The 12,978-nt window shown below is 38.3% G+C and overlaps 1 protein-coding gene across 1 annotated transcript in view; it reads left to right on the top strand.

Moving 5' to 3' along the window:
* Positions 1-12,978, top strand: part of LOC306772129 (calpain-1 catalytic subunit-like) — a gene marked incomplete at both ends in the record, with an annotated part of 273,362 nt that overhangs the window by 16,886 nt on the left and 243,498 nt on the right. Inside the window, 9 exons of the mRNA XM_079261542.1 lie at positions 387-553; positions 904-1,112; positions 1,938-1,983; positions 2,520-2,588; positions 3,088-3,145; positions 3,239-3,300; positions 3,550-3,618; positions 3,758-3,836; positions 4,072-4,188. Of these exons, the coding sequence (XP_079117668.1) occupies positions 387-553; positions 904-1,112; positions 1,938-1,983; positions 2,520-2,588; positions 3,088-3,145; positions 3,239-3,300; positions 3,550-3,618; positions 3,758-3,836; positions 4,072-4,188 (876 nt within the window). The remainder of the gene's footprint in view (positions 1-386; positions 554-903; positions 1,113-1,937; positions 1,984-2,519; positions 2,589-3,087; positions 3,146-3,238; positions 3,301-3,549; positions 3,619-3,757; positions 3,837-4,071; positions 4,189-12,978) is intronic.

Raw genomic sequence — 12,978 nt, 5'->3', positions numbered from 1 at the left:
TATCAAATAAAACCATGCCATATCTCTACTGAATTCGCCATCATTCAAACTGACCGGAAAGAAAGGGCCGCCTCCCTCCTCGCTTTTCCGCCGCGTTTGCCGCTCGCTCCAGACACAAGCGGCAGACGCGGCAGGAGCGTTGGGAGCGATTTGGGCGTCGGACACAAACGTGGTACTTTAATGACCAGCGTCGAGCGTTCAGCGTTTTTGACACTGAAAATGCGTTTGGTCTGAACATACCGTTAGTTGTAAAAATAAAAACAAAACAAAACACTTTAATGTAAAACTACCTGGACTTCAGTGCATAAGATGTAATTTATCTTATAACAAATAGATTCATGACGCCTTTGACAAAACTGTAAATCATCTTCCCTTTTTCCTTCCAGACAGCTTCTGGACTAATCCACAGTATGGGATCAAGATTGAAAAATTATCCAACGAATGCGCCGAAACACAAAGTGATAAAAATATTCTGGTGTCGCTCATGCAAAAGCCTGACAAGAGGAACAGGCGCCTGGTTCAAAACCTCCACATTGGATTCTCTGTGTTCGAGGTATTTATTGCTTTTTTAACGCTTTTCGAACATTTTACCCCCACTCAGTTTGTCCAGTTGAATAGATGTGATTCACATTTAAAAGTTAATATTGACAACATAGTATTGGTTTTTTAAATATGATTATGTACAAAATGTCTCGGGTGCCTCGTAACCAAAATGATTAAACTTAATATTTTTCATATCTGTGATTTTTAATGTCACTTAAAAACTTTTATTTTTCCCTTTCTTCAAGGTGACTGAAGAAGTAAGTTTTTTAAAGCTTAATTTCAAAACACAGTTCACATACATGACAATTTCAAGGACATCATTAAAAAAAACCAAAACAACTATTTCACTGACATTTCCAGTACAAGGGACTGAGAGGGAAGTTTCCAGCTGATTTTTTTAGAAGAAACAGTCCTGTAGCCCAGACTAACACCTTTGTGAACGCACGTGAGGTGATGGAGCTGATGACACTCAAACCTGGTGAATACCTGATTGTGCCATGTACATTCAACCCCAATGAGACGGCCTCTTTCATCCTGACCATCATCTCCAAGGCTGAAACGCATGTCCAGTAAGTAATTATTGCATTAAAACTATTAAATAGTCCGCATCCATCATGTTTGACTTTTAAGGGGCCATTCACATTAGGATAGTCCGAGTGACTTGGTTCCATTTGGTGTGTAATTTACAAAATTTTCACACCTTCATTTGGTTTGGCTAAATTTTATTTAGGTGGACCAGACCACCTGGACAATGTCACATATTCACAATAACTGTTCAGTAAGGGGCAATATTCTTCAAAATGACACGTGACAAACAAAAGAAGAAGAAAAGCCAGCTCATTTCCAGGACCAAAAATGGCTCGTTCACCACAAGCAAATAGTGCAGCAAGTTTTTGTCAAGTCTTGGGGTTTCTGGTTTTCCTTTGGTGTTCAAACCTACTATGGCTTTTACTTGAATCTGTCTGGTATAAGCAGCAGGCGAGGTGGCAAATTATCTGACATGTTGCGCTACGACACATCCAACACCATTTTCCTCTCTGGTTCATTGGATGGTCTGTTCGCTTTCACACTGCAAGCAAACTGAACCAGAGTTCACTTGCAAGGGAACAGAATCCCCGGTTTTTAAGCAGACCAGAGTTTGCTTCATTGGTCTGCAACAGAGTGTAAATACATGTTCACACTACTCCAAATAGACTTTACTATCCATGGAAGCAGATCAGGGTTCATTTAAAGCAGACTAAAGTGTTCATGAGCCCTAAATATAAAACTGCAATCTTACAGTTATTGGAAACTATTGTTAAATGCAAGTTATTACAGTATCATGATTGCTGAACTACTTGATTATAAAAAGAAAAAAAACAAAGTAATGGTGTTATGTCTCATTTTCCTTTCAGTGAGAATTCAGGTGGCCCAAACCATGACCATATGGAAACAGAACAGGTGACTATTTGATGGTTGAATATGTTGATCAAACATCAAGAAAACTGCAGAACATTTATGTCTTTCAACAAGAGTACGTTGAGGGCCATCGGTAACACCTAACACCACTCCCTGAAAACTATTATTTGTTTCTATTTATTAACCCAGTCCTTGTCCAAAGGTATGGTCTGGGGAGACATGCGGCCTAGGTAAAAAGTAAACAGTTTGTGGTAAAAGAAAAGAGATACTTTTGTTAAGTTTTACTTTACCTGTTACAAAGGATAAAAACTACTTAATAACCACAAAATTTCTTGCTAAAATCTGTTTTCTTTTAAAAAGAGCATATTTACGTGTGCTATCCTTCTCCAGTCTGTGCTCCCCCCCATTCCCACCACCATCAAACATTTTCTAAACCCACCTCCCTCCAGCTAAATCCATTTTTGTCTGTACGGCTTACATTCTAAACTTTTTTTCTTTTTTCCAATAATATGCTTATATGACTGGATGATGACACAGACAGATGTAAGATGGTCTGTATATTTTATACCCTTTTTTAGGCGATTTCAGAGCAAATCGGAGCTGATGAGGACAGTAAGAGGACCCTGTTCCGTCAGTTCTCTGACAAGGTAACGTGTGTCTTTTAGAAAATCTGCAACATTTTGATCAGTTCCCATTTCTTAGGTGAAGTTCCTTTACATCCATCCATCCATCTATCTATTCGTCCATCCATCCATTCATTCATTCATCCATCCATCCATCCGTCTATTCATCCATCCATCCATCCATCTTTCTCTAACCACTTAGTCTAATTAAGGGCACTGGGAGCTGGAGCCTATCCTAGCCATGACTGGGCGAGAGGCAGGGTACACCCTGGACAGGGTGCCAGTCCATCACAGGGCCAACATTGAAGGACAAACAACCATTCCTGCTCACACTCACTCCTAGCGACAATTTTGAGTGATCAATTACCAGAACATGCATGTCTCTGGAGTGTGGAATGAAGCTGGAATACCTACGCATACACAGGGCGAACATACAGAGTGGCAACTGTTCAAATCTCCACCATCATGAAACAACACGAGTCAAACGTAAATGCATGTTTGTTTGTTTTTTCCTTTTTTCCAGTATGAAGAAGTGGACGCTGAGCAGCTCCAGAGGCTCCTCAATGACAAAATTCTGACAGGTTTGGAGATTATTGCCAACAGGTTTAGAATACATAAGATATTATTTAGCTAACATCAACTACATCATAGTATTTTATCCTCTTTTCATTTAGGAGACTTGAAATCTGGAGGCTTCAGCATCGATGCCTGTCGCAGCATGGTTGCTCTCATGGATGTATCCTACTACAACTAATTCACTTGAATCACTCTACTGGAAATTAGGCTCTTCCTGCCTCCCTCCTCTTTTTTTTAAATTGTTTATTTGCTTAAAGACAAAAAATTAGGAGTACATGTAGTTTATAAAACACACAAGAAGCGGTCCAGCTATAACCTGCTCGCCCTTTCACTAGTTTAAAATACAGTAGTGCTTCAGGCTGAGGCGTGAAGCTACATGTCAAACACTAATTCCTGAAGTGTTAAACAGACATCAATCACCGGCAGACTGAACGGGGAGGAGTTTGTTCGACTTTGGAAGAAGATTGAAACATACAAGGTAAAATTAGCAAATGAAAGCTTTTTTCTTTCTTTTATTAGTTGCCTTCTCAATAAGTTTTAGTTAGAGGTACTAAATGCAGATCTATCTGCTAACTGAGGTTAAGATTCCCAGACTCAAGCAGTCTCTGTTTCTCCAGGACATTTTCTACCGTTGTGATTCTTCAAAAACAGGGACTCTGTCGCTGAATGAGCTGAGAAGTGCCGTCATTGCTTCAGGTACGCCATCTTTCAGTTCTTCTCAGCTGCTACAGATGAAATGCATACATAGGAACATTAGAGGAAATACAAGCTCAATTAACATCTCGCTGTACGTTTAGATTCTTTATTGTTTTATTCTGTGGCAAAAAATATCATTAACCATTTACAATAAAACAGATTTTAAAGACTTTGGGTGATTAGAACTGACCAAATACAAATCAAACCTTTTTTCTCCATTATGTGTGCTGGTTAGGAAAGAGCACCAGTGATGACATGCTGAATTTGATGGCTGTGCGTTACGGCGCCTCTTCAGGACACATAACGCTGGAGAGCTTCATCTCTCTCATCCTTCGCTTTGACTGCATGTCGCGTGAGTACATGTGTAAATGTGCTGAGATAAAGCTGTTGAAATGATTCTCTGCTGTCATTTTCATTGTTCACACACAAGAGAACAACATTTCATCTCTATTCAGTGGCTGCCGTAAACTTGCAAAATAAATGATACAGCAAACGCAAAAATAAAATTATAATGGAATCATGAATGTAAATAAAGGAAGAGAAACTCAGATAAATAAAAAATACAAACTGTCCATACTCTAATGTGCATTTAGTCATTTAACTTGGCAAGACTGATTGGTGTCAAGGAGTGTGTGTGTGCAAGTGTGTGTGTGTCGCTGTATTTAATTTTCTGCTAGTATAGATTTTACTATAAAACTTAAAAATATACTGAAATTACCAGAAGATAACCATTAACAGCAGAAGAATAAAATCACTAACAATAAAAACAAACAAAAACAACAGAAACAGTGAACTCTGCTCAGCCAAAATCCAGGGTAAACAAGTTGGTTTTAAGAGGATTTTGAAAATTAAAAGCCTATTTGGAGACCGTACAGACAGAGGTAATGTTTCCTACAATATCGGAGGCTCAATCGCCTCTCGTTTTCATCAAGGAGCGTCCAGCGTCTGGTCAGCTGACCTAAGGGCTCTGGAGGGTTGATGAACCTTAACAAGGTCGGATAAAATATTGTGGTACCAAGCTGTTCAAAGACTTAAAAACAAATAAAAGAATCTTAAAATCAAATCAAATCAAATTTTCCTTGGTTTGTGTATGGAAATATGGAAAGACTAACTGCTGGTGTGGACTAAATATGGGCAGAGAAAAGGACAAGTTTGTTTGCAAGAGTTTAGGAACAAAAAATGTGGAATAAAAGATGCTCTAGTTGTAAACATCACTGCTTCACAGTAAAAATCATTTTTATCAAAAGAAATTCCTGCTATTTAATGTGTCCTTTATCTGCAGCTTTTCCAATAGATTCCCCTGTAGCTTGATTTCTCACAAAAAACCAAAGTTCCTGATGTTGAGAGACTCCCTGCTGGGTCTCATGTCAACAGTACAGTAACTTAAATACAACGCACAGACTGCTGTTTAGGCTGTACAAATAATGCCTGGAGAAGAAGATACACCTCAGTGCAGAAGCAGCCAGCAGTACAGCATGCATCATGTACAATTAGAGAAAGTGGAAAAAATGAATATGTGGCGCAAAATAACCCCAAAATCTTTCTGTAACTTGAGTTATGTGGACTTAATCTTCAGTTTCTCTGCTCCACATACAGTCAAGAGTAAAGTTACTGCTGCATGTCTGCATGTGTTTTACAAGAAATTAAAAATATCCATTTCTCTAAATAGAAATCTTCAAGCAGCTGGCAGAAGGGATGACCATGACTCTTCGTGAACCAGAGGTGCTCATTTAAACTTCAGAACCTTCTAAACTTTGGTTCAGATGATAAGAAAAGACTATGAAACACTAATTATTCTGTTTCTTTTGTTTCTCCTTTGTTTTGCAGTGGATGTACCTGGCGATGTACACCTGAACTGACAGACAGGATGAACTCAAGGGTTCTGTGGGGAGAAAAAACCAAATACAAAATGTTTTTGTTTTTGTTGTTGTTTTTTTGCTAATTAGAGATGAAAGGTATAAACAATCTCTGTGCGGACACACACAGCAGATGATATGTGTTACATACAGTGAAATGACTTTATGTTTTGTATTTTCACCAAGGTTTGGTATCAAGAAATGAACTTTAAATATCAGAAAGAAATGGATCCAGTGCAGACTTTTTTTGTTGCCATTGCATCATATCTTAAGTTTTGTTGGTGTTATTTTAAGTGGATAGTCAAAATTTCTACTATCCAAAGAGAAGTTAGATTTCTTTTTAGCCATAGTAATAATTAGAATAACATTTGGTTGAAAAAGAAAATCACACAACCTTACTTTGGAAGAGTTCATTCACAATAGTAACATTATTCTGTTCATCTGCTGCTGTTATTAGGAGAAATTTCCCAGCCAGCAATTCTACGAGACCCATTTAGTTAATGTACAGGGGAACAATGGGACCAGTATAGGCTTGGTCTGGGTCTCCATAGTGGCTCAGTACAAATTTCCCATCATTGTAAGAAAAAATTAAACCCTAAAACTGCTTCATAAGAACTTTCCAAATCACTTTTTAAAAGGTAAAGGAAACTTTTTAGCAGCTTATTACAATAACATGCATGTGTTTTGCATTTATTATCAAGCTATTAGACTCACGTAAAGCATACAAGTTGGACTAAAGTAGGTCTAGCTTTAGCTTTTCATTCATCGTGTTACATCATATCCTGACTAATCCACTCTTATTATCATTACATGTTTAGTATTAAAAAGGTATCATTATATGACAGCATGTGTATTATTTCTCCTTGCCAGACCGTTTTGCTAAAGTACATATATAAATCTTTCACTGGGGGTGATTTTAGGTGTGCTGGGAGTCAGTGGTGCTCAACGCATCTTAAGACTGATCAAGTTTGCTTTTGTCTTTGGAGCCTTTATTGTCTGATATGTATTATTTGAACATACTTTTCCCCTTCCAGATGGTTTCTGTAGAGTATTTCTCAAACAGCACAATAAACTAGCAGGTAAATCGGATCAATGTTATTCTTCCTGTTATTTAAATGGAACATGATGATGTTTCTGAGGACCGGTTTCCCAGAAGAGTAAGGGTTCTACTATTCTTTACAATCAGCAGATACCACTGATCTTACCCATCAATCCCACTCCTCCATTTCTCATTTTAATTGGAAAGAGTAGCTGTCTGCTTAATCAATTCAAAATCCAATCAAACTTTATTTATAAGGCACTTTTCTGACAATAAAATGTAACACAAAGTTACATTTAGTTAAAGTTACCAGCAAGGGCACTGGTAAAAGGACCAATGAGGTGAAAGCCGCCCTGGAGTCATGGCCAACATGACGCCTGGCGCAGAGGGCTCCGTCTGAGGAATGATCTAAACCCCCAACTCTTTTGTTGAAGGGCTACATGGCCATCAGACTCATTGCAAGAACACTTCTGCAAAACCAAGAAGGGGCACAGTGGGAGTCTGAGTGGGAAAATTAAGACAGAGCCTTTGTTCTGATATTTACTGTCAACTTGTCTGAACAGATCATTTTAGATCTGGGGAGGTAATATTTACATATTGCCTTCCTAAACTGAGATGATGAAGATCCAAAAGGATTTATTGAAAGGTTATGTATTGAAGCTACTAGTAGCTGCAGATTTATGACATTCCTGTCACAACTGTGCTAACTTCTTCATTCTGTCTTTTTTAAACATCTGACTTTGGGGCGATTATGGAGAAATTTGTACTTTACAAATAAAACACCTTATTAAAACATTTGTCTTGTGCAGCAGAATTAATACTAACTTTACTTTTGTGACTTTTTAAAAAAATTTTCAGACTATATCACAAGCTGTAGTTTTACTTCTGTAAACTCAAATCACATCTTAGCGAAAGTGTTTTAGTAAAATAATGTTCTTTATAAAAGTAAAATTAGTTAAGATGAGAATTCAGTCATAACTAGCAAGACGCTCTTCTATGCAAATAAAAACAACTTTAAAAGCTTCTATCTTTTACTTAAGCCCAAATTTAAACCAAGACCACAGCTATTATAAATCTGTTTAGAAAAGTTATATTTAAATGGAAATAAACTGAAGACATACTGGAGAAAAATCTAATTTAGAAATTTGCATTGTCTTTTTAATCTTTTCAAAGACAAACACACACACACAAGCTTTTTGTTAGCATGAATTTATTAATAAGTTCATTTCTGAAACAGAAATACATTTTTATTATATAATTAAATGAAATAAAAATGTGAAAAAGTTTATTAGTTCAAGGATTGAATAAACATAAACAACTTTATTAATAGTGATTACTTTTATCTCCCAGATCCCCACATGAACATGTTATACTACAATTTCTGTGTTTGTTCAGTTACAAATCATTTAAATAATTTTACAAGACAGAAACAGAAAAAAAACCCAAATGAATAAGTTGCAAGTCATCTTGTTTTTTTTACATTTAAATAAATACGAATAACAGCATGATATTCATGGTGACAGAAATAAACAAAAAGAAAAATTGCTATTATTATTCAAGATGCTGATTTTAGACGTTTTGTTTAGGTTGGTTGTAATCATATTTGCAGAAGAGCTGTCAGCAGAACAGCCAGGAAGATGAGAGCAGGGGGGTTAACAAGCTCCGCTCCCCCACTCGTGGTTGGAACTGGAAATCAGACACACAGGTTAAACACGTCTAAAACTAACAGCAGTTTTCTTATCATTATACATACATGTGGTGAGTTTAATAAATCAAATTTACATTACATTGCTTTCAACAACTTAACACTTATTGTAATTAACTGGACTCACCTTGTGTTGTGGTCGTGTTAGTCAGGGTCGCTGTTTGGGTCGAGTTACTTGTTTTTGCTGTAGACAAGATAAAATTTGTCAGACATGCTGTGACATACTTGTACCCTCTTCAAGAGCAATAAAAAAAAAAACCTTCAATCCTCCATGATGCACATTTGAAAACTTATTGTTCTTTATTCTCCTTTCCTCATAAATGAGTAGTTACTACATATGCTGCACAAAGTACTACCACTGTAGTGCTATTTACTTAAGGTTTATTCAACTCAACTGTATTTATGTCAAGTATTACTACCAATATTCTTATGTATTGTATCAAGATTCAGTTCAGCTACTATTAGTACCAAACTGGCTTCAGCTTGTAATTATATGACATCATGCACAGATAAGCTCATCAACGGCTTTGATTTTCATCAGGGACGTCCAGCTCTGGTCCTTGAGGGCCACAGTCCTGCAGGTTTTCCATACGTCCCTACTCAGACACACCTGACTCAAATAAAAGAGTCCTTGAACAGAACTTCATAGGCTGTTGGATCCTTTTAATTTGAGTCAGGTATGTTGATCCAGTGCTACATGTAAAACCTGCAGGGCAGTGGCCCTCAAAGACCAAGTTTGGAAACCCCTGATCTGAATGAACTTTTATAGAAAGCAGTTGACTGCGTGTCATTTCATACATGATGCTGGAGACACATAATAAAATGAACTGGTCCTTTTTCAAGTGTAAAAGTATTCATATAAGTGTACACACTATTTTATATTGGCAATGTCAGACTTCATGCATTAATTTTACACATTTACTCATTATGAGTTACGTAGCGGCTAAAGAATACTAAAGTGCACAATTTGTGCCCTTAACATAAAGTTCCATCTAAATTTCATATAAATAAAATATTCAACTGTGTCTAAGAGTGATAAGGGAACAGATATACTCTCCTGGATAAAATTTACATTCATGTTAAGTAAAATATGCATGGGCCTAATTTCTATTTGTTAGTTACAGTTTCTTTGTATCATTCAACCTTAAAATCTTAAAGGATACATTTTCTTGCCTCTTCAAGAATACGACTAAACATTCAGACTGAAAAAGATTCGCTTGCTTCATCGATAATGGGTTTGATTCTTACGTTCTGTTGCAGGGCTGCTGGTAAAATTCTGCACAGCTGGAAGATCCTGAGTGGTCACAGGTCCAGTTGTGGTGTTCTGTGCTGCTGTCGCGGTGCCATTTGATGTACTGGTAACTGGAGCTGTGGTGCTGCTCGAGATAACTGGAGCTGTTGTGCTGCTCGAGATAACTGGAGCTGTGGTGCTGCTCGAGATAACTGGAGCTGTGGTGCTACTCGAGGTGGAGGCTGTAACGGTTGTAGTCCTGTTGCTGATTAGGCCCACACCCATTCTGTCCAGATCTGACTGTAGCTGCAGGTTTACCCAGGTCTGAATCAAGGTATCGTTCTCAAACAACTTCAGATCAGGTAAATGGCTTCCCATGAGGCCTAGCACGTTGGTCACAGTTAAAGCCTGCGAATTTCAACAAGAATCACAATATGTAATAAAATTTTAGTTTGTAAATTACTACATAGCATTCATACAGCAAGTACTTTTCACTAAAGTAGCATACTAGCTGTGCTATATTGCAGTGCAATGCGGGGCTCAGGGTCTTGCCCAATGCTTAAACTACTATGACAGAACTACAAGCTTCATAAATAAAGCATGACAGGTTTACTTCCTGACAGACGTAGGCTCCTACTGTGCAGTAACACTGCTACAACTATAAAAAAAAAACACATAAAACTATGAAAGCAGAGTTAAACTTAGGATGCAGCATTGTCTCTGTAAAGCTGTATAAAGTTTGTTCAACCAAAATTACATGAAGATTCACAATCTTTAAATGTCCTTACAGTGATCACATCAGGTTGCAGACTCCTGAAAGTATCAACATCCATGCTGATGTTCTGTGTTGACAAAGCTACGATGTCCGCAAGAGGTGCTCCACCTGGCAAAGCGGAAAGGAAGGAGTTAAATGAGAGGGAGGTTCGTTGATAAATGACTAAACAGACAAAGACCGCTGATTCTCACCTAAATAGGCCTTGATTAAATTGTAAAAGTTAGTGGAACTGGATCGAACTGAGCTGAAGGAAGAGTTACTGAGCTCATAGAGGACCCTCTTCTGCTCAGCTGAACACGGCGTCACATTCAGAAGGTTGGCGTTTCTGACAGGGCGAGAGATAAAAGGAGAGCAGCGTTAGACAAACACTCAGAGGCCAAGTCTATCCTATAATGCTCCATGCTGACACAAACCTGATACTGTCAGAGCTGATGGTTTTCAGCGTGCTGGTGTTTAAAGAGCACAGGTAGGAGTCGATGATGGTCAGCTCAGTGCTGCCCAGGGACTTGCCAGATGTGCTCAGATACTTTTCGATGATTTCTTTTGCCTAAACAGTTTTAAAGGAAGAAAAAATCAAGTCTCTGAATAACATTCATATAGAAGTGTTGGTAACTTGGGTTTTGTAATTATGATCATGTCACTCGTCCTACCTGTGCTGTCTGCCAGGTCCCATCGGATGTCTGCATGAGAGCTGCCAGGGTGCCAATTTTAGTGATGCTCCACTTAGAGATGTCATCAAGTGAAGCCATACGAGACACCGAACCAAGCATCTGGACCTGCTCATCAGGAACTCTGGATGGGTATGCCTAGAAGAGCAGAGATAGAGATGTAACCATAGACTGTAAATAAAGGAAGGATGGCGTCTCCACGGCGTCACCTGAAGGTTTCTGAAGAGCTGAACAGAAGCTCATTGGGCGGTTCCCACCTTCGCCATCTTGGCAGCATCACGCGTGCCATCACTCATGGAAAATACACACTGTGAGTGTGGGGGTAATTGACTAACATCTAGCAAAATTCCTGCCTGTTGCTAAGAGCTAACCCAAAGCTAACAGGAGCTAACCAGCTAGAAGAGGTAGGTGGAACAAAGCTAAATCATGCTGTTAAAAGGCTAAAAACAACGATTATGCTACACTCTGCCTTCTTGCACCGGTCATCAATTATGCCAAATTTTAATATTAATTTACTTCTAAATGGGGGAGGGTTAAGAAAAATCACCCCCCCACAGTTGTCATGAAGGTCAACCTGAACTATTAAACATATCCTAATGTATCTCTGTTCTTATCTGTTATAAGGCAGCGCTGGTAAAACTGGCTGTGGGAGCCTAAGCTTTAGTTCAGTTCTGTAGACTTGTCATAAATGTTACATGTCTGTATGTCTAACCTTGGATAGGCTGGCTTGAACCTTGAATTTCTCCTCAGAGATGAATAAAGCATTTTTGATTTGATATATTTTTTGTACCAGCCTGTAAACGTGTTTATTTCTGCTGTGAAGCTGGCCTTCTTATCATAGTACCCTCTGGGAATTCGCATTGTTTTGGAGCCCCTAGTGGATGAGAGGTGAACTGCAACTTCTGGCCCTTCCACATGGCGTCACTTTTAATCGCCGGAGATTGATGCTCGGTGGTAATACATACAACGTTTTGAAATACATCCAAAACTCCTACACCCTCATGCAGCAACTCCCACTGCATGATAACATTAAGGCTTTAGGGACCCAGATGTTTTAACATATAATTTTCATAAATATCATAAAAACCATGTTGTTCTAAAACTTAATTATTACCTGATTGAGTTTCTGCAGGATGACTTTCTGGAAGTCATCGTCATCAACTTTCTCACAGATAGAGTTGAGGTTGTCCTTCAGAACTGGGACGTCCAGGCAGAGGTCAAATTGTGTTAGATCGTAGCCAAAGGGGAAGGAAGGATCGCTGACAGTCACCTGGGTGATGTTGCCCACATTGCAGCCTTACAGGAATGAAAGAACGTATAAGAGCGCTGTTTAAGCACAGGGCTGCATCTAATGTGCAGCAAAAAAATCACAAATTATCTGAATAAATTGATATATTCTGTGTTTGATTTAGAAATACATTTTAAAAACAACTTTATGAATTATTTTACCTGCTCCTCGTTTTGCCACCAGTGAGCTAATCTGTTTAAACAGCTTCTTGAGCTTCCTTTTCTTTGTGTTTTCTTTCCTTAAGTTGACCATGAAGCCTTTAAGGAACCTTCTCTTTGTTGACTGCAAAAGCAGAGAGAGAAAAAAGGATTTACAGACATCTTTCATGCCAGGGGAAAAAAAAACTGCAACATGTCTTTCTCCATAATGTATTTGCAAAAGTGTTTTATTAGACTAAAAAGCATCGAGAACAAGAAAATAAGTTGAAGACGTACAATTTTGAAGCGGCCCCAAATGTTTCTTGTGAAGTATAGAGGAAGGTTCCCAAGGTTCTCCAGTGTTTGCTCGTTCCAGGTGGAGGTATTTCTGAAAGTTGAAGACAGTAAGCTTGTATTGTTTGGAATTCTACATTAAAAGGAAG

Source organism: Telmatherina bonti, assembly GCF_933228915.1.
Source record: "Telmatherina bonti genome assembly, chromosome: 22".
Classification (NCBI taxonomy): Eukaryota; Metazoa; Chordata; class Actinopteri; order Atheriniformes; family Telmatherinidae; genus Telmatherina; species Telmatherina bonti.
This window is presented reverse-complemented; position numbering and strand designations above follow the sequence as displayed.